Source organism: Gymnoscopelus microlampas, assembly GCF_963454915.1.
Source record: "Gymnoscopelus microlampas genome assembly, chromosome: 9".
In the NCBI taxonomy this organism is placed as follows: domain Eukaryota; kingdom Metazoa; phylum Chordata; class Actinopteri; order Myctophiformes; family Myctophidae; genus Gymnoscopelus; species Gymnoscopelus microlampas.
The window spans coordinates 22717237-22739630 of NC_139946.1; the positions used below are offsets into that span (position 1 = coordinate 22717237).

At 43.1% G+C, this 22394-nt stretch overlaps 2 protein-coding genes across 2 annotated transcripts; one reads left to right on the plus strand and one right to left on the minus strand.

Annotated features, from left to right (window-relative positions):
- Positions 1-281: 281 nt before the first annotated feature.
- Positions 282-11744, minus strand: ccdc181 (coiled-coil domain containing 181). Its single transcript, XM_084066322.1, has 6 exons — positions 11473-11744; positions 10485-10598; positions 7852-8880; positions 6866-7015; positions 6311-6468; positions 282-787 (listed from the first exon to the last, which is right to left on the minus strand). Exons 2-6 carry the CDS (start codon positions 10587-10589, stop codon positions 616-618), a joined length of 1614 nt encoding a protein of 537 aa, XP_083922448.1. The 5' UTR covers positions 10590-10598; positions 11473-11744; the 3' UTR covers positions 282-615.
- A 2382-nt stretch (positions 11745-14126) lies between these two features.
- cpox (coproporphyrinogen oxidase) lies at positions 14127-22160 on the plus strand. Its single transcript, XM_084067529.1, has 7 exons — positions 14127-14838; positions 16116-16259; positions 17563-17673; positions 17930-18071; positions 20478-20696; positions 20990-21094; positions 21381-22160. Exons 1-7 carry the CDS (start codon positions 14268-14270, stop codon positions 21463-21465), a joined length of 1377 nt encoding a protein of 458 aa, XP_083923655.1. The 5' UTR covers positions 14127-14267; the 3' UTR covers positions 21466-22160.
- The last annotated feature ends 234 nt before the right edge of the window (positions 22161-22394 follow it).

Consider the following 22394-nt stretch of genomic DNA (forward strand, 5'->3'; position numbering starts at 1 on the left):
TAGTTTCTTAGAGAATCAGTCAATCCTGGTGGGAAGTTTCTTTTTACTGCCCATTACTACTTGTAATTCTATTGCCATTTTTGGCAATGCACTCTTACATGCATACACCAAGCAGAGATGTAATAAAAATGCTCCAGTTTGCACAAACTACTGTATTTGTCCCAGGTCTGCCAGCTGTTACAAAACACTTATTGATACAGACTCTGAAAAGGCATAATTATGGTCATAAGAGGGGTATTATTCTCATGTCCAGACTGTAATTTAAACAGTGTAAAGTGCATCCGCCCCTACAGAAATAATTAAAGCTTGTAAAAAAACAACAAAAACACTCCATAAAACAAAACAATGTATCCCACAGTAACCTCATTGATCTTGGATTATTTCATTAACCCAGCTACATTCACACTGATCAAACAACATTCCAGGTTAAAAATAAGTAGCTTATATACCTGTTGTATTATATGACATCTGTAGCAGCAAAAAGAATTGTCAGTAATATTAATATGACTTCTGTGTGAGGTGACAATAGCTCACAACTTCAGTGTGGAGATGTGAGCTATACTGGTCTCGTTGTCCTACAACGGACGCCTAATAGGCGTGCTGTGAGCGGTGAGTTCAGAAGCGGTAGGCCAGGTGTTCAGAGAATCTGAAAGGCTTCATGTCGTTGACGGTACACAGCAGGTCTTGCGTGCGTCGTGCTCGCCGCTCCTCCACCACCAGCCTGCGGGAACGCTCTCGAGCTGCCTGCTGCTCGGCACGCTTCTCTGCCCGCTTCCTCTTCAACCACCTGGGAGGGAGAGGTACAGTGTGTGGTGCAGACAAAATAAATGAATGGCTTGTAAAGGGTTTTAGTTGGGTCATCTGTGGCACTTCCGTGACCGTGGAGAGCGAAGGTCCGTTTCTCAATGGATTTGTAATCTAGGAGGGTTATTAAACACATTTAGCCGGGGTGTATTTTTAAAAGGGGCGGGGACATTTTTTGAGAGACCAAAATCCAAAATGGCGACCGTGAAAATGAACTTTTTAATGGGTTGACCTACAAAGATGCACAATACATGGTTTCAGAGCTTATTTTGGTCAAGGAATACATATTTGGTGTTTATATAATGATTTGACCTATTGTTGACCTTCAAATGCAAGATGGCTGCCAATTATGAGCTCCAAAAGGTTTTTCTTTCAAAATCGTCACAGAGCCTAGGCTCTAATGAAAGCTCTGCTCATGATGAGTTGAATAATATACAGTATAAGTACACAGAAGTCATCTCTGAGGTCAATACAGTCAATGTTTGTGTGTAAACAACAGTTACTGAGTTGCAGTTTCCCATTAAATAGTGTAGGCTACTGAGAATATGGTGTCCAGTTCATCCCATCACATTTTTTTAAATACATTTTACTGAAACGAAAATTACCAATCAACTCTAAATTGTCTGAAACATACTCCTAACAGGTTTTTGGGGGGACGATTTTGGCCTCCACAGTTAGTGATTTTTTCGGATTTAACTTTCGTTTCGGTAGTGACAAACTTTCGTTTCGGTAGTGACACAATGGTGAAAAAATAAATGTATTTGTCTTGTTTGTTGTTCAAGTCAAAGCACCAGGAAGGCTGTAATTGTCAGCCATCTGTTAGCTCAATGGGTTGAGACGCAGTATTCATGATCCAGAGGTCATGAGTTCAAATCCCATTGATGTCTTTCCTATGATTCTTTCCTTTGCAGACTAACTTCTAGAAAAACAAGTTAAAACCACCAGGAAACCTGTAGCTCTCAGCCAACAGCTTAGCTCAACTGGTAGAGCGTCTGTCCAATAACATGTCTTGACTTGACTTGAGTGGGTTAGATTCCCACTCGAGTCAAGTGTCCCCGGTAACTTGGGGCAACGGATAAATTGACTGATATCGTTAGTGATGCTTCCCTTTGCACCTAACTTCTAAAACAACAAGTTAAAAGCACCAGGAAACCTGTAACTCTCAGCCAACAGCATAGCTCAACTGGTAGAGCGTCTGTCCAATAACATGACTTGACTTGAGTGGGTTCGATTCCCACTCGAGTCAAGTGTCCCCGGTAACTTGGGGCAACGGATAAATTGACTGATATCCTTAGTGATGCTTCCCTTTGCAACCTATCTTCTAAAACAAGTTAAAACCACCAGGAAACCTGTAACTTTCAGCCAACAGCATAGCTCAACTGGTAGAGCGTCTGTCCAATAACATGACTTGACTTGAATGGGTTCGATTCCCACTCGAGTCAAGTGTCCCCGGTAACTTGGGGCAACGGATAAATTGACTGATATCCTTAGTGATGCTTCCCTTTGCAACCTAACTTCTAAAACAACAAGTTAAAAGCACCAGGAAACCTGTAACTCTCAGCCAACAGCATAGCTCAACTGGTAGAGCTATGCTCTACCAGTTGAGCTGGTCGGGGACACTTGACTCGAGTGGGAATCGAACCCACTCAAGTCAAGTCAAGTCATGTTATTGGACAGACGCTCTACCAGTTGAGCTATGCTGTTGGCTGAGAGTTACAGGTTTCCTGGTGCTTTTAACTTGTTGTTTTAGAAGTTAGGTTGCAAAGGGAAGCATCACTAAGGATATCAGTCAATTTATCCGTTGCCCCAAGTTACCGGGGCACTTGACTCGAGTGGGAATCGAACCCATTCAAGTCAAGTCATGTTATTGGACAGACGCTCTACCAGTTGAGCTATGCTGTTGGCTGAAAGTTACAGGTTTCCTGGTGGTTTTAACTTGTTGTTTTAGAAGATAGGTTGCAAAGGGAAGCATCACTAAGGATATCAGTCAATTTATCCGTTGCCCCAAGTTACCGGGGACACTTGACTCGAGTGGGAATCGAACCCACTCAAGTCAAGTCAAGTCATGTTATTGGACAGACGCTCTACCAGTTGAGCTATGCTGTTGGCTGAAAGTTACAGGTTTCCTGGTGGTTTTAACTTGTTTTTTTAGAAGTTAGGTTGCAAAGGGAAGCATCACTAAGGATATCAGTCAATTTATCCGTTGCCCCAAGTTACCAGGGATACTTGACTCGAGTGGGAATCGAACCCACTCAAGTCAAGTCAAGTCATGTTATTGGACAGACGCTCTACCAGTTGAGCTATGCTGTTGGCTGAGAGTTACAGGTTTCCTGGTGGTTTTAACTTGTTTTTTTAGAAGTTAGGTTGCAAAGGGAAGCATCACTAGGGATATCGGTCAATTTATCCGTTGCCCCAAGTTACCGGGGACACTTGACTCGAGTGGGAATCGAACCCCTCAAGTCAAGTCAAGTCATGTTATTGGACAGACGCTCTACCAGTTGAGCTAAGCTGTTGGCTGAGAGCTACAGGTTTCCTGGTGGTTTTAACTTGTTTTTTTAGAAGTTAGGTTGCAAAGGGAAGCATCACTAAGGATATCAGTCAATTTATCCGTTGCCCCAAGTTACCGGGGACACTTGACTCGAGTGGGAATCGAACCCCTCAAGTCAAGTCAAGTCATGTTATTGGACAGACGCTCTACCAGTCGAGCTATACTGTTGGCTGAGAGTTACAGGTTTCCTGGTGGTTTTAACTTGTTTTCTAGAAGTTAGTCTGCAAAGGGAAGCATCACAGTAAAGACACCAGTGGGATTTGAACTCATGGCCTCTGGATCATGTATACTGCGTCTCAACCCATTGAGCTAACAGATGGCTGACAATTACAGCCTTCCTGGTAGGTTTCAGTTGATCTTCTGGAAGCCAGTCTGCAAAGAAAAGAATCATAGGAAAGACATCAATGGGATTTGAACTCATGGCCTCTGGATCATGAATACTGCGTCTCAACCCATTGAGCTAACAGATGGCTGACAAGTACAGCCTTCCTGGTAGTTTTCAGTTGATCTTCTGGAAGCCAGTCTGCAAAGGAAAGAATCATAGGAAAGACATCAATGGGATTTGAACTCATGGCCTCTGGATCATGAATACTGCGTCTCAACCCATTGAGCTAACAGATGGCTGACAAGTACAGCCTTCCTGGTAGTTTTCAGTTGATCTTCTGGAAGCCAGTCTGCAAAGGAAAGAATCATAGGAAAGACATCAATGGGATTTGAACTCATGGCCTCTGGATCATGAATACTGCGTCTCAACCCATTGAGCTAACAGATGGCTGACAAGTACAGCCTTCCTGGTGCTTTGACTTGAACAACAAACAAGACAAATACATTTATTTTTTCACCATTGTGTCACTACCGAAACGAAAGTTTGTCACTACCGAAACGAAAGTTAAATCCGAAACAATCACTAACTGTGGAGGCCAAAATCGTCCCCCCAAAAACCTGTTAGGAGTATGTTTCAGACAATTTAGAGTTGATTGGTAGTACTTTGTAGTGACTTTTTTTGGTCCCTAACATTGAATAACTTAAAACAAATGTGTTACTTTTCACATTGGGGTCCACTGCCCAAATACATGTCAATTTGGGGGGTTGACAACAAAAGGTTTTAGAACCACAGACTCCAAGGAAACAGCTGTAAGTGAATGGATAGAGTCACTGACTAGTGAGCCGCAGGTAACAGGTTCAAGGCTCAGCCACAGCAGCAAGTCAGGATGTCAAATCAAATATGTATTATTAGGAGTGAAATGGTTGTGTTTTTTCACCCCAACTGCACAGGACAGCAGTTTTATATCTGTTTACATGTACGTGATTTTCAGTGATGGAGACAAACCGCACAGACGTTCACTGTACTTTAGTACATTTTGTAAACTTATGACTCGAGTAGAGCATAGCCTGACTTAAACAAACAAATAACAACTTAGTATAGTCAGACTTCTTTTTACACAACTTACATTTTATAAAGCTTGACTCTGACTCAGTATAGTCAGACTTTTGTTTCCTTTCATTTTCTGACATGATGTTAATCAGAGTGCCATAGCAGACTGGTTAGTGGGCCTGCCTGGTGAACCAGAGGTCCTGGATGTCCTGGGTACGATTCCAGGTCAAGTCAACAATGTGGCAATCTTAGAGTGATTCGAGGCTGTTAGTTGTTAAAGTGCAGAGGACACATTTCACGTATGTGCCTAACAGTATATACTTAGCGAGCACACTGACCTTATTGTTTTTTGAGAGATTTTGGTCTCTCAAAAAATGTCCCCGCCCCTTTTAAAAATACACCCCGGCTAAATTTGTTTAATAACCCTCCTAGATGACAAATCCATTGAGAAACGGACCTTCGCTCTCCACGGTCACGGAAGTGGGGGCAGGTATTAATAAGAATTTATTCTTCTTCCTGCTCCTTTTCGCTCATGGGTGTATGTGAATTAATGAATTATTGAAATTATGATTTGTATGAACTGTAATACACTACCATATGCGAAACAAAATAAAATGAAATGAAATGAAATGAAATGAAATGAAATGAAATGAAGTGCCACAGATGACCCAACTATTTGGTGTGATCATGGATGATGGAGTGACCTTCAAAAGGTGATGGAAGATAATGAGAAGGAACGAGTTACAATGAGTGGGTCGACCACAGCCTGTCATCTGAAACATAATTTACAGTGCAGCAAGTGTCAAGAACTGATTTGCGTGTTGTTAGCTTGTAGAATAGCAAATCTACAAGCTCACAACATGTCGCGATGCGATATACAAGCTGTGAGCTTGTATATCTAAAATGTTTTTTTTTTTTAGCGTTTCACCCATTTTCAACCGCGTCTTCATACACTTGGTCCTCCTCACTAATGATCATTATAAGAGGGTACCATTTCTGTCTACTTGCACTGTTTTGCTGTGGACAGTTCAGAAGTCTACTCAGTTTCCTCCAGTGACATAATCAGTGATGATTGCAACCAGGATATTTTTAATTGTGAGCTTGTAGATCTGCCATTTTTGCTGTCTTAAAGCCGTCGCTATCTTACGCCAGGCATCCACAAGCTACTATGCAAAAAAAAAAAATAGTCTCGCTAGACAACATTGAAATCTTGAGATTTCAATCTCGTCTGTTATTTTTATTTATTTATACATTTTTTGACAGTGTTCTGTCACTATGAACGTCAGATCTCACCAAAAAAAAAAACGTTTTAAGCTGTGGTGGACCCGGGATGGAGTTATGACATTTTTCTACTGTACCATTCATCCTAAGATATCATAACATCATAGAAAAGGTAAGAAAACCCTTGGTCCAACATTCTCCTTTAACGGTTATGTCTTAACGTTACCGGTTGAAATGGTTAACCATGAACTTTTTGTTCTGTTGCCACTGTTTTTGTTGTTGTTGGTGCCCCGATTTCAAGTCATTTTACACATGTAGCCCCCTGCCTAATCTAGTTGAATAACCCTGGGCTACTGACTCACGTTCTGAATGCCCTATCAGACTCCACCGGGTTGTGTAAGTAGATGCCACCCTCCTGCTCCAGCTTCCTCATCTCCTCCAGCTGTCTGTCCCTCTGCTGCTGCTCCTGTTTCCTGTGCAGCCAGGACCTGAATGCCACTTCTGGGTCACTGGCATCTCTCTGTTATGGGGAAAGTAACACTTAAAAAACAACAGATTTCTGCCTCTGTTACCCTCAGCTTGCACTCATACTATGGGGTCGAGTAATTTCACTAAAAGTTATTCTATGCCTTAGAATTTGCTGTGTACTTGTGCACGATCCCCAACTGCAATTGATTTTGTCATAAAAAACAGCCATGAAATAGTTGTTAAAAAGGTCATACTATACTATATGTCATCAAAACAAATCTCACTACAGAAAACGCATATTACTAAGCTATATTATGGTGTACAGAAAACACAACTATTTTCAGTCTACCTCTAAGCAGTATTTGAGGTTATTGGGACTGGACTGAACCACCGTTTTATTTTCAGCAATGGTTTTAAGTTGTTAGTCTCGCCGTTCTGTGGTCATATACCTTGCTACTGTTCATTCTCTCCATTTCCTGTGCTCGGTGGATCCGCCTCTCCTCCTGAAACTGCTCTCTTTTCCTTATCATCCAGGCCCGGAATGCCGCCTCATTTTCCTGACGCTTCTGCTCCTCTTCCTCGCGTTTCTTTTGCTCCGCCTGACAGAGGAGAAAGGGAGAGTAGAGAAGCATACATATTACCATGGCATGAAAAGTAGGCCTACAACAATAGACCCTTTTCAACCATTTTGACAGGTAAACACAGCTGAAGGTAATAACATTAACGGTGCTATAGTAACATTAAGCCACTATGTTGCAAACCACTCCACATCGCGGCACCTCTGTTTCATAAGGTTCCTTATTTCCCTGAATCACGTGTAGGCAGCACTCATGCAATTTGCAATTTTCTTTTACTTAGTTTAATGATTTTATTATGTGTCTACAACGTAATAAACAAATGTTATCAATATCACCTTTCATTGTGGGTGTGTTTTATTTAGGTGAAGTCTGTAATAATAATAAAAGCTGTCCATGCTTCTGTACAGGTAACTTCATGTTGGCACACAGAACCACCCACAATTAGCGTTATTACCTTCAACTGCATTTACCTGTAAAAATAGCTGCTGTGAAAAGAGTCCAACCAGGGATGTACTGGATGGCAAAACCACCTAAACATCAAACACTTACTTTGTTAATGCAAAAGGCATCCCACAAGCAAATATATATGAACTTTATCCATGAATTAATTTGAGATATTTATAGTAAATCAAAAATCTAAATCAAAAACATTTTATTATCCAAGAGGGTTTCTTGAAAGGAAAGTAGCTTTGGTTCATGGTGACTTGACAGCTTAACAAATTATATTAACGCATGACTGCTGACAAAACAAAAGCCCATGGACATGGGCATTGGTATACTGGTTGCTGCCACCCTGATCACTTACTGGAATCCATTATTTCATTCATTTCTAGATCACTGACACCATCGGTTCCTACCTCTTTGGCCAGCCTCTCTTTTCTCTCCTGTGATCTTTGCAGCAGTTCCTTCTGTTGTGGGGACAGGGTGTAGGTGGCCTGGCAGGGAGCTCCCGTGGCTGACTGCACTCTGCGGTTAGTGCTTCTCCTCTGGCTGTCCCTCTGACTGTGACTGGCTGAGTTGGGTCGGTTCCGTGGCTTGGCCGGAGGTCTGGGTGCTGCAACGCCCTGCTGAGAGAAGGAAGCGCTGGCCACCTGAGGGGAGGCGGAGGAGAAGGCGGGGGTCTTATTGGGGCTCGACACGGGCTCCTGAGGGCGAGGTGAGGAGAAGGAGGTCTCACTGGGATGGTTTGCTAACGGAGGCAGCAGGCCTTGGCTCTCCATCTCCTTCAGACTGACCAGTTCAAACTTGCCGTCCTTTTCTACCAAGACTCTTCCCTCCTTCCCTCCGTGCCCCGCTTGGCTGCTTCCCTCAGCCTCCGCCGTCGCCCTGATGGGCCCTCCTCCTGCCGTGCCTCCCTGCCGTGGGGAGATCTTCAGCTCAGACAACCTCCCTGACACCTCCTTCTCTGCTTCCGTACCGTTGGCCCTCTCTGCGCCGCTGCGCTCCCGTCCTTCCGCCTTTGCACCGGCAGGTGTTCCACCTCGCTCGTACTCCAGAGGAGGAACCACCAGGTCCACCAGGTTGTCTTTGAAGTGCAGCCTAATGCGGCGTGTCGTGTCCGGAGCCTCCTGGTCCTGCAGCTCCCGGTTGGCCTGTTGGATCTTCTCCAGGATGTACTTCTTCTCCTCGTCCACTTCTTGGTCATCCGACGCCAGAGGAGGGGGCGAAGCTGTGGGCTGAGACTCTCCTTCCAAGTCGCATTCCAGAGGCTCCATAGGTGAGGGCCACCTCTCTTCTTCCTCCATTACTTCCATCTCCTTTGTTGCCTTCTTTCCTTTCCCTGCCTTCTGGCTTTTCTTCTTCTTCTCCTTCCTCCCTCGCTCATCCTTGTCTTCTTCCAGCAGCTCCTTGTCTATTTCGCTCTCAATTTCCTCATAGTCAGGACCCTGTGGTGACAAAGTATAGGGAACAGCTATCAACAAAGTATAGGGAACAGCTATCGATACCCTTAGTGGTGGACAGTAACAAAGAACATTTACTTGAGTACTGTACTTGAAGGACGACCTCACCCATTTTTTCTCACTAATGCTCATTATAATATGGTACCATTTGTGCCTACTGTGTCTCAGAGGAAGGCTGTGGACAGTTCAGAAACACAACATCATCGATGGGGAATCTAAGCTTATAGAAACTGGGCTTTTTCCTGGAAAGTTAGCATACAAAGGAGCCATGGTTCTCGCGTTAACAAAAATCTAAATAGATAAATGAAATCTTTATTTTTTTAAAACCTGCCTAATGATGAAGTCACTGGTATAGGCAGGTTTCTGAAGTGTCCACAGCCCTCCTATGAGACACAGACTGAGTAGAACTTTTTTTTTACCATTTTATCATGAGCATTCGTGCTTTAATTACTTTTGTTTTTTGTTTACTTAGATTTTGTATTTTTGGATGACTTTCACTCCACTATATTTCAAAAACAACTATTGTACTTTTGACTCCACTACATTTAAAAGAAAATGTACTTTGTAATTTGTACTATTGAATACTATTGGACCACTTCACTCATTTTCAACCTATCATATACTGTAATTGGTCCTCACTAATGCTCATTAGATGATGGCAACGTTTCTGTCTATTCACTCTGTCTAAGAGGGGGGCTTTGGGCAGTTCAGAAACCTGCCTACCACTGACATCATTGGTAGGCAGATTTGTTCATTTCGAACAAGATTTCAAACTTAAATGTTATTATGCAAGAACAATGGCTTCTATTTCAGCATGCTAACTTTCCAGACTGTAGCTTGGAATCCCCATCAATGATGTCATTGGTAGGTAGGTTTCTAAACTAGTGAGTAGATGGAAATTGTGCCATCTTATAATGAGCATTATTGAGGACCAATAGTATGAAGATGAGGTTGAAAATGGGTGAAATGCCTCTTTTACCATTTTTTAAAAGCGTGTACTTTTGAATACTTTATGATTTTTAAAAGCAAGTAGGCAACTCGAGTACAGAGCAACTTTCACTTGCTGAGTGATATTTGACCAGGAGTATCTATACTTTGAGTACATTGTCCTCCACTGTTGATACTTAACAGCCAACAGACGTGATGACTGAAGCCTGATTTCTACTTATTTGTGCGTCGATGTCGCATGGCGAAAGTAGCCACTCTACTCGCTGTGAGCTTGTAGATCGGCTATTTTCAGCGCAGCTAAGCATGAATTAAGCATTAAGTGTGCATATTCAAGTCTATCAATAATGCATCCTATAATGATATCTTTCACTGGCACAGAGAAAGTATGCACAGCGGTGTCACTTGAGCAGGTTTCCCATGCAGACGGTGGGACCGTGGAACATGCCAGCGTTGGGTTACTCAACACTCTCTATCACACTTTCACAGGGTCAGGGTCATGGACCCTGGGACCCATTGGCTTCTCGTCTTCACTGCAGGTAGACAGTAGATGTACCTGCGAACTGGCTACATCAAAGTGCTATTTGGCAAACTAGTTCTACTGAGTGACATACCAATAAATAAGATTGGGTTATTGTGCTCACCTGGTCCTCAGTCTGGCCCTCCTCCTCACTAATCAACCAATCCAGGTCCTTCTCAAAGTCATCCTCGTACTCCTCCTGGTTCTCTGTACTCACAACCTGACTCATCTTGGACCACTGGGAGAAGAATGTCATATTTAATATGAACTCAAATATATGTGGTATTTGTATTGAATTGTATTGTATTTTGTATACGGTCAATATTAACTATATAAAAACACAGTCTGAGGTGAGTGTACAAATGGAACCAAGTGGTCCATTTGTTTCCATGTGTACACTCTCAGACATGTAAGGGTCCATTTGGACCCCCTCAAGGAACCCTAAGGGTCCCTGGACTGGACTCCACACTGTGAGAACCACTGCACTGATCTTGACACTTGACTTCAACCAAATTGCTACAGAGAAATGTCAGGTAGCATTAACTTAAAAAACTGCTTTTAGTATTTTCATATTTCCCCTTCTTATAATATAACAGAGCCACAAAATAATGTGTAAATAATGTGTGTATATTTATTTGGATGCAAGGAGTGAAATTCAGGTTTGGTTTAAGTTTTGAGTGTGTTAGCTTTAGCTATGAATTGGTCGCCCTCTCCTGGTCAAAAGATAATAGTTCAGGGTAAAGTAACAGGCTATGTAATCATATCCCACAAACGCATGTGGCGTTTTTTTGTTTTGTTTCAAACATGTATTTATTATTTTTCTCCTGTTAGGGCTCTCAAAGTATGTAGGCTACACCATATAAGTTTAAAGATCAACTGTGAGCTATAGGATAGACAGAAGAGAGTTATAGTGTAGGCAACTTGAATGAATTGACTGGCGTATCAACGAACTACATCTAACCTGTGAGAATAAAAAACAGCTGCGTCAAAATGGACTGTTCGTCTTTGAAACTTATGCTAAAGAAACGAACAATATACATCATCATCATGGTACAGCTGTAGCAAAGAAGTGGTTTAGGGTCAGAATTAATGTGACCACAACAACAACCTACCACTGAAATGATCTGTCTTCTTCTTCTTGCTTCAAAGAAATGAAAAGTCTTCTAGAAGGTTGTCTGGAGACGAGTTGCACCTTATTATTATGTCCTACATTTTATATCCTACACCTATCTGTCTGCAGACCATCAACCTGTTGCACATAATCCACTTCTTTCTCTGTCTGCTGCTCTAAAGGCTTTAATACACGTTGTCATGGCGACCTACAACACGCCTTATCGTCGTGCACATGCGCAAATAGGACACCAGTGGTGGAAAAAGTACTCACATTTGTTTACTTAAGTAAAAGTATCAATACTGCACTGTAGAAATACTATTTTACAAGTAATAAAAGTACGGAATTCAAAATGTACTTGAGTAAAAGTATCAAAATGTACTTAAAGTACCAAAAGTAGAAAGTACTCATTATGCCGAATGTCCCATTTCACAAGTTTTCAAATGTATAAAAATCTTTTGAAAATAGCAGATCTACAAGCCACATTGCATTGCGTGGCATCGCCACCCATTGTAAGCTTGTAGATAGGCTATTTTCAAATGTCCGAATGTATATAAGGCTGAAGTGGTTAATGTATGTTTTGTAACAATAACCAAAATCAACAAAGTAACTAGTAGGGGAGAGTGAGGTAATGTGAGACACCGGGTAAAGTGAGACACCCCCCTTATCACCTGACCACAACACCTGTGCGGTCATATGACCATTAGATTTTGAAGCCCCTCCCATTTCCCACTTACCATGGAGGAGAGGACCTCATTGTGCTGTAGTAAGCATGTTTTTTTCACTAAAATATGTTTTTTGCATGTAAAAGTAATTTTTTGGGCTGTCAACATAATCAGCTGTTGTGTCAAAGAAAATTGATTCAGGTAGAAAAACTTATGTCATGCATGTTGATGAACTACAAACCTATACATCCATGTGATTAATGCTAATTCAAGATCAGCCAGAATTGCTAAAAGTGGTCCTTTTCACCAAAATGTGGCTGTGGGGTAAAGTGAGACAAATGGCTTGGGGTACAGTGGGAAACTGTCTCAAAGTTAAGTTTAGTACTTAAACATAGTTTAATCTAATATTGGTTTGATAATCCAATTGGTTTGATAATCTAATATTGGTTTGATTGGTTAAAACTGGTTTGTCTCGGTTGGGGTAAAGTGAGACACCTTCCAATTGTGTAGAGCAAAATGTGCTTAATGACCAATTGCCATGATTCTGTTACTAGTCTGACATTAGTTCTGGAATGTGTGGTTGTCAAGCTAGCTGTCGGTATTCTAACTGTTAGAACATGTGTTTTTATGGTAGTTTTAAACTGAAAAAAGTAAGTGGATCAGTTTACCCCATTGATTTTTCTGGTTTGTCTCGGTTTACCCCAGACCTGGGGTAAAGTGAGACACCAAAAAACTTTTTTTAAAACAATCATATTTTCACTGCCTTTTGTCTTGAATACATTCTGATAATTTCCATTGTTAGGAAACATCCCAAATGTATGGGAAATGTGTACATTTTACTGATATATCATTTTAGCTCACCTAGAGGGGAGAAAATGTAAAAATTGTCTCACATTACCCCACTCTCCCCTAACTAAAGTTTTTAAATCATTTTAGTGGAGTGAAGTACAATATTTGCCTCTGAGATGTAGTGGAGTAGAAGTAAAAGTACTAAAACTTGGAAATACTCCAGTAAAGTAAAACTACCGCAAAACTGTACTTAAGTACAGTACTTGAGTAAATGTACTTAGTTACTTTACACCACTGACACACAAACACACGCGCGCGCGCACACGCACGCTGTCGGCCACTCTCTCACATCTATGTCTCACATAGATAATATCTATGCTCTCTCATAGGTCACGCTCTGTAGATGTGACGGCAGAGTCACGCATTGTCTTCTGGGTGTTGATGTTTACTTATGGGCCTCTGTAACCCATAGAGGTATGTATAATATAACTAGAGGGAGGATTGCCCCGCCCCCAGCTATCATTTCAATGAATGTGCTCACTGGCGTTTTGAAGCACCCGGAAGCCTGCCGGAAGTAGAATTATTGAGACGGTTTTGGGTTGGCGTAAAGTTATGAGCATGCGCACTAGTGTCATTTTTGCGTTCTACGGCAGCCCGTGTGTCAAGGATTGAACGCGAGATATTTATGAAATTCACTGGAGATGCCTATGTATATGTAAATGCATATGTATTTATGTATAATATGTTTACATATTTATATCTCTATATATAAATATATATCAGTATGTTTTGCTCGCGCATGTATTTCTCCCCGCCTGCAGTTCCAGCTTTGGCCACTGGGGTGGCAGCTTCAAGATTTCTCAGCGGCTCTGGGGGCTTGCTTTAACCGCTACGTTCGCTGCACAGTGAGCGCTGAAGAACTCCATTTCCCAAGTTATGTCTCCTCAGACAGTTCTCAGAAAGGACCACGCCCCCCGACCTAGCACGCATCTGATTGCACAAAAGCAGCACGTACGCAGGGTTGCCATGGCCACTTATTATAAGCGACTTTGGGCTTATTTTTCTGTGTAGTTGTTTGAAAATATTGGTGTTTGCGCGTTGTGAGCTTGTAGATCGGATATTTTCAAATAGCCAATGTATAGGGTTAGAGTGCTCATGTCACGTGGCTTATTTTGGGCTTGTTTTCCTAGACCTGGATCCTTCTTTCTCTCACAGAACCTGGCGACACTGATAGCAGCGCGTACGTCAGCTTACAGTATGTCAGTGTTGAGATGACTTTAGTGAATGTATCATAACTGCGTGTTATTCCCGTGACGCACACAGAGCGCAGGTCCTTCTACTCATGGCTACTGTCGGACTGTACTCCGTAAACAGGACGCTAGTTCAGACAACTGCGAGAAAATGCTTTATTTCGCCGTTAAAAGGGGTCAATGCTAACACGACCCTCTCCTCCTGCCCTCATAGCAGCCCGTCGGTGGGTTCTGGTTCTGTTCCGGGGAGCACGCGATGGTTCTCCTCCAGGACCACCGGAGTCAGGTTCATGTCCCATGGGACCACAGGGTCCTCTGCCCCGGGGCGAGGAGCCCACCGGGGAGCCCGGCTCCTGCTCGCCGCCGGAGCTGCAGCCGCGGTGGTGGGCTTCGTGGCCGGTGCGAGGAGCCACATCATCCAGCGGGCGGAGATGGCGTCGGTGATCCCTCAGGTGACTCTGGAGGAGGAGGGGGATATTTTGGAGAGGTGCAAAGAGTTGCTGTCTCCCCCCGTGACCAACGTCAGCGTGCTGCAGGAGAGGAGAGCGGAGATGAGCACCAGGATGGAGATGCTCATCATGGAGACGCAGGCCGACTTCTGCAGAGCCCTGGAGAAGGTGGACGGCGGGACGTTCAAGGTGGACCGATGGGAGAGGGAGGAAGGCGAGTACAGTACTGGATAAAATATAAGGGGAGGGGGCATTTGGCACATGCACGGCACGCACCCTTGGCTTTGCGCGGGTAGGCATCACCAAACTGGAGTACACGATGTTTCAGAGCGATTCAACAAACTGGTTGATGCTGGTTAGGATGCTAAGTCTGTTGTTTCTGTTTCTGACATTAGAACGATCAACGTTGACATTTTGACGGGTAATCCGAGCTGATGTAACCGCAAGTAACTATTCTATTTTTAATATCTGGAATCTAGAGTTGCAATACCAACAGAAAGTAAGTAGCTCATAACATGTCTATGGTGGATTTTTATGATTCAAAAACTTTGCAGATAGAAAGAAGATAATTCAAGCTTTCAATGTTGGTGAGTTTAACGCCGTTTAATACAATCAGATAGGACTTTTCTGTTTGGATGTATGGGCTGTCAAGGGTTGGTATTGCAACTCCAGATTCCAGATATTAAAAATAGAATCTAAGAGTTGCTTTGCTAAGAGCTGAACGAAATGTCAGCTCATTTAGGTGCTACTGGGACACCTGTACCTACAGTTAATTTCATGCTGGCACAACACAGAAACACCTAAATGAAACACACACAAATAAAGTTTTTACCTTCAGCTGCGTTTACTTGATGTAAAAAAAGATGTAATATCTGTAACTATAATTTCACTTTATTGAACTATGCCTATTGGGGAGGGGAATTATGCAATTCCTGTTGTACCCAGAGTACCCATCTGTCTGTGTCACTTTTCAGCCCTTATATGGAGTTACGTGTCAGGCATGTCCAAATATGGAGTCTACTCCATATATGGGGATTTATTTGGGACGCTGATCCGACCGACTCTTACGCATCATCATCACCCCCGCAGGTCCTCTGCAATATGCACAGTGAGTTGAAGTCGGTTGGCATAGCGGTCGGATTGGTGGCTCCTGACAACCGGATCTCTGGACAACTGCCTATCCGACAGACTCGATGCCGGGCACGGCAGTCCCTTGTGTCCTCGCTCCTCAGCGACACACACGCCGAGTTTGAAGTCGGTTGGTCAGCCGGTTCTCTCTCTCTACGTTAACTAGTACAGACGGACAGAGATTTAGGATGTTGTATGTTAGGCCTAAATATCCAAAGAAAGAGTACTCCAGTCACACAAAGAGTCTATCCACACCTCCTGAAGATCACACTTGCCACTGTGCTGCTCATTTCTACAGACTGATGTTACTGTCATTGTTGTGTCCCTGTCTCATGTTGTGTGTGCATGTTTTGTGTGTATCAGGCGGTGGAGGAATCAGCTGTGTGATGCAGGATAGTAAGGTGTTTGAGAAGGCGGGGGTCAACGTGTCGGTGGTGTTTGGACACTTGACTGAGGAGGCTGCCAGGCAGATGAGGAGCAGAGGGAAAGTTCTCAAAGGGAAAGATGGTAAGTCTACACAAATCAATATTCATTATAAGGCAACATTTAAGCTATATCATGATATTGTTATAACTGAAATCACAGATGGTATCTACTAGTCTCATATCATATCGCATATCAGTAAAATGTCCAGCTTAGACCTTTGCAATCCTTATGATTGTTGTAATGTGAGAAATAAATGTAGGAGTTCAGGCGTATATATTCAAAGTGAGCTATTGTCACTTTGAATAAGAGCAATAGCTAAATATCTTAAATGTATCTGAGTCTTGCATGAGCTATTGGCGGTTTGCCATGTTTCCTACCCAGTAGCTGCGACCCAGGTGGTGCTTCTGGGTGGGCAATGGCTCAGGAGGTAGCGGTCTTCTGGGAACTGTAAGGTTCCTGGTTTGATCCTGGCTTCTTGTGGCTTTGTGTCCTCGAGCAAGACACTGAACCCCTTTTTTGTTTCATGTAATTATGAAACAAAAAGGCTGGTAAACAAGACTACTGTGCCGTAGTGGTTAAGGCGCATATCACATATAGGGCAAGGCTCTAATGCAGCCTGACAGCGAGTTGCGGGTTCTAGGCCAGAGGAGAGCCCGACGACCTTTGCTGCGTGTCACTCCCCGTCTCTCTCCCAGTTTACTATCTATCTCTACTGTGTGCTACCAATAAAGGCAGAAAAGCCCCCCCCCCCCCCCAAAAAAAAACAAGGCTACTAAACCCCTAATCTCTCAAGAACAGATTCCGACCTGCGGTGGAATCTGTCGGAGCGGTTCGTCCTAACCAGTGCGCATTGGATACAAGTGGGCGTGCCTTCAGATCAGGAAGTGGGCCGCGCTTTACCCAATCAAATGTAGTGGGCGGGATTCACGTGTCCATCCACCATGATCCACCCTCCCCCCCTCGAAACTAGCCGAAACTAATTTAACAATAGCGTCCTCGGAGCGGACAAAACCACGGAAAGATATTCACATTTTAAATTACTCTTTCATCATAGAAACAAGTGGGCTTATAACCAAAACCATCCATGTTCTCTGGGAGAAGTGGTGTTAGTGTTCCGTGTAGAAATATTGTTAGTGGGAATGAAAACATGGTCGCACCAACCGGAAGTGATGCGCTATAGGCAGACATGAAACCGGTGTTTCCCTGCGCTCTAGTCTAACATTATACTCCTGCCAGACTCCACAGAATATCAGAAAAGCAGAGGTCGCTGTTTTTCATTTTCTGTGGGGTCTGGCTACGCGAGACTACTAAACCCCTAACTACAGTCACTCTAGAAATGCAGAGCATTTACCATTTTGATGTGTTTTCCTGCACTCTCCCCCAGGTAAGCTGCCATTCATTGCCATGGGGGTGAGCTCTGTAATCCACCCCAAGAACCCACACATTCCCACAGTGCACTTCAACTACAGATACTTTGAGATTGATGAGGAAGATGGTGAGTGTGTGATTGTCAAGTGACGTCAGTAGTGGTTGTGTTTTGGTGTAAGTGACACTATTGATTACATGAATGAATGATAACCCTTGACCTCTGCGTGTGTGTGTGTGTGTGTGTGTGTGTGTGTGTGTGTGTGTGTGTGTGTGTGTGTGTGTGTGTGTGTGTGTGTGTGTGTGTGTGTGTGTGTGTGTGTGTGTGTGTGTGTGTGTGTGTGTGTCCGTGCGTGCGTGCGTGCGTGCGTGCGTGCGTGCGTCAGGCTCTAAACTGTGGTGGTTTGGTGGAGGTACAGATCTCACTCCAGTCTTCATTAATGATGAAGATGCCTTTCACTTCCACAACACGCTGAAGGGAGCCTGCGACAAGCACCATCCACGGTACTACCCTGACTTCAAGAAATGGTACGGGCCGACTCTCCAGATGTGTGTGTGCGCATGGCTGCATGCTATGCATGTCTGTGTTTTTGTGCGTGTGTGCATGTAAGAGTGTCCGTGTGCGCACCATGCATTACTTATTGGTCCCATGTAGCACAATGACTAGAACATGGCAGTGGCACTCACATTACCAAAGGGATTCCATTGCCATTGGGGGCCCCCATGTTATTAAGTATGCATTGTTATGGTACTATAAAGAGCTTTGGATGAAAGCGTCCACCAAATGGCTCATCTCATGTATGTGCAAGGACAGCAGTGGCACAGAAAGGTTTGATCCCTGGCTCCTCCTGGTTTCGTGTCGAAGTGTCCTTGAGCAAGATACCCCGCCCTAACTGCTCCCGCTGAGCAGGTTGGTGCCTTGCATGGTTGCCTCTACCCTCGATGTGTGAATGGGTGAATGTAATGCACATTGTTAAACGCTTTGGATAATATGAATGCATTTGTGAGCATGTTTTGCATTATGTTTTATTTAGTGACTGTGTGGTTTAACCCCTTAAGACCGGGAACGCATCTGTGTCATTTTAGATTTCTTTGGCTTTTCAAAAATAGCAGATATACAAGCTCATAGCACGGCCGTGCTACGAGCTTGTAGATCTGCTATTTTTGCAAAAATCGTGAGAATTTGCGCAAATCTTTGAATATATATATATATCTTTTCAAGCAAACATTTTTTACTCTAATATTTACTTCTGGGGGGGTCCCTGGAACTAAATATTTTGACATGAGGGGAGTCCGCGGCCAAATACATATAATTTTTGATGGTCCTTGATATGAAAATGTTTGAGCACCACTGATGTAGCAACATAACATTTAAAAAAAAAACTGTTTAGAAAACATTTTGATTATTCTTTTTCACTATATTTACTTTTTTAAGTAAATATTTTACATTTTTGCTATAAAAAAAAAATATATATATATATTTATATATATAAAATATATATATTCAAAGATTTACAAAAAATGTCATGATTTCTCAAAAATAGCAGATCTTCAAGCTCATAGTGCGGCACTCGGTGCCGCGCTGGGATAATAATGAGCTTGTATATCTAAATCTAAAATGACAGATGCTTTAATGGTTAAGTGTGTACGTGTGTCTGTGTTTCATCGCAGTGGGCGTATCCATACTGTTTGAATATGATAAGGGCAAGTCGCTCCCTATAATCTGCAACTGCAGAATAACTGTTTAGTCAGAGGTCATGAGGTGAAAGACCTTGTAGTTCACCAATGAAAGGGAGGGTGGGATGTTATCTTGCATGGCCTTGTAATGGCATTTTGTCGACTTGAATCAACCATTCAAGTTCATTGAAACCCACTGATGCATCATAAAAGCTATGTTGTACTCGGACAAAAGAAAGTTAATTGTCCTCAGATGGATTTGTGTCTGGTTAATTTAATTAATTTGTAATCTGGTAATGCTAACTTCAAGTTGACTCCTGTAGACATTTTCCTGTACGTTCAGTCAAACACTGATGCGTAATATCCTGAACATAATACTGTCACATAGTATGTCAGTGGGACAAATATGATACCATAATGTAGGTTTTGGACACACATTGTTCCACACAGCACAGCAGTGCTGCAAAGTCTCACATTGTACTATCATTCCCAGGAATGCAGGCATACTTATCAAATACAAGGTATTCTATTCCATACTGAAATGCTTCAGGCTCATGTTGTGTTTTAGTGTAGAGTTAGATATGACTCAGTAAAGTGTAGGACTGACACATTTTAGAGGTGGTTCAGAGGGACAGGTGAACCTTATCTGATAGAACCAGGAAGTTGGTACATGTCTGTCAGTGTTTCCCCTAGGATGAAGTAACAGTGGCGCTGAATAATGTTGCCCTCAAAATAAGAAGTCAGGTGTCTTTGAGACATCTTTGAGACAGCTGTCGTGGAGTCACGGTGCCGGTGGCCAGGCGAAGCACTGTGTATGGGCAATGCTGAGGCTTCTTTTTGTATACAAGATCATTATTAAGATGGATCTTCAAATTCCAATCAAATTGTGACATTTCAATGTTAAGCTTAATTTATACTCCATGCGCAACAGTGTTGATTTCTTGACAAAACAAACAAATCTACAAGGTATCCACACACCTTGCATTGTGACACAATGATAACTTGCAAGTCTGTTCCTTTTGGGAGGCAATGAAGTCAGCAGTCTATGTAATGGAGTGAAGTTGCAGGACTTCTTTTGTCTTCAGCAAATGATAATCCTCTGGGTTTGCTTGAAGTTCAGTGTTGACATCTACCCGGTGCCTTCTAGCACTCTCTGGTGGTCAAATTGGAGACAAATTGATGGACCCTACAGGTGTACACCAGAGTTAAATTAACATGGATGACTGTGTAACATGTTTCTTTTCCGTTCTTCTCCAGGTGTGACAGGTACTTCTTCATTCGCCATCGAGGAGAGACACGGGGTATAGGAGGCATCTTCTTTGATGACCTGGATTCGCCTGATCAGGAGGAGGCCTTTAGTTTCGTCAGGAGCTGTGCCCGCACTGTGGTGCCATGCTACCTACCCATCGTAGACAAACACCTTAATGAACCTTTCACTGCCGAGGAGAAAGACTGGCAGCAGGTTCGACGTGGCAGGTGAGTGACACACTGAGCCCAGGCCTCCAGGGTGCGACAGGAGCACTTAACCACTTGTAACCTGTCCAACCCAGTGACAATGATACACCACTTGACAATGATGCTTCTGCAGTCAAATTCTAACTTGGTCTTTTCTTTACTTTCACCTGACAACAATTAATCAGGATAACAATTGTGTTGTATGGGAGAGAGGGGGAGGGGGGTACCTAACATGAGTAACCCTGAATCCTATCATTACACATCCCTCAAACCCATAAAAGATTCCCCTGAGTAAATGTGTATGTGTGTTTTAGGTACGTGGAGTTCAACTTGGTGTATGATAGAGGTGTGAAGTTTGGCCTGGCCACCCCTGGCTCCAGAATTGAGAGCATCCTCATGTCCCTCCCCCTTACCGCCAGGTAAGCAAACAGTATGCTTGTGGTTGTACATAAGTAATTGTGTGTGTGTGTGTGTGTGTGTGTGTGTGTGTGTGTGTGTGTGTGTGTGTGTGTGTGTGTGTGTGTGTGTGTGTGTGTGTGTGTGTGTGTGTGTGTGTGTGTGTGTGTGTGTGTGTGTGTGTGTGTGTGTGTGTGTGTGTGTGTGTGTGTGTGTGTGTGTGTGTGTGCGTGCGTGCGTGCGTGTGTGTGTGCGCGTGTGCGTGTGCTTGTGTGCGCTACTTGGTAACCAAGCACTGTTTATCCCCAGGTGGGAGTACATGCATGAGCCTGCCAAAGGTACCCCGGAGGCTGAGATGTTGGACGCGCTACGGAACCCCAGGGAGTGGGTGTGACAAGGCCATGCGCATCGTGTTTAATTGTCACCATGAAGACGACCTCCAAGTGTGCGCTTGTGTCATCGATCTGTGAAATCTAAATCATGACAGAATTGCCCAAAAATATGCACCAATTCACAGATATTGCTTTTTTTGCTTATCTAGGCGGGACAAACTTGCCCGGCATTTTTCTAAATGGAAGAATTATGACTTACTACGAACCGGTACTGCTCATATTTTTACTAATGTTTGTATCTATTTACAGTGAATCATTACTTGTATACAATTGCTGTCTGTGGCATTATTGCACATTGCCAAACAAGTTGGAGCCAGACACTCTCAGGTGATGATTATGTCTACTTTTGGGTCACCTATCACTGAAGCATGATTTATACTTAGTTGCACGCCGGTATCGCACACCACAAATGGCTCATCTAAAAGCTCACAAAGTGTCTATTTTCGGGACACAACACCAGCGCACAACAAAGTATAAATTAAGCATTATTTCTCCTTTGCGTGTGTCAGAAACATCCTGTGTTTGTTTTCTGTGCTCTGCTGTGGTTGTCATGTAGCTTGCTCTCACTGTAAGCTGTCACAGCTGTGTACTCTCCAGGGCGACCCATTAAACACAGCTCACTTAAAAGGGAACGTTTAGGAACCGAGCCGCTCCAATAGTGTGCAGAGAACACATTTTAATAAATCTGTTTTCGATATTTTAATGTCTGATCATTGGCATTGTTTACAAAAGTCACAATGTGGTCTCTTGTTAATGGAAACAAAGGACTATAAAATGAATGAAATGAAATGAAAACATTTCCATACATTTCTGTCTCCAGTGAATGACCTCATCCATTGCATCTCAGACATCAAAGACTGGATAACTAACAATTTTTTTAAGTTTCATTTTATTAGTAGGTCCCAAGGATTGAAGATACCAGATTCATTCC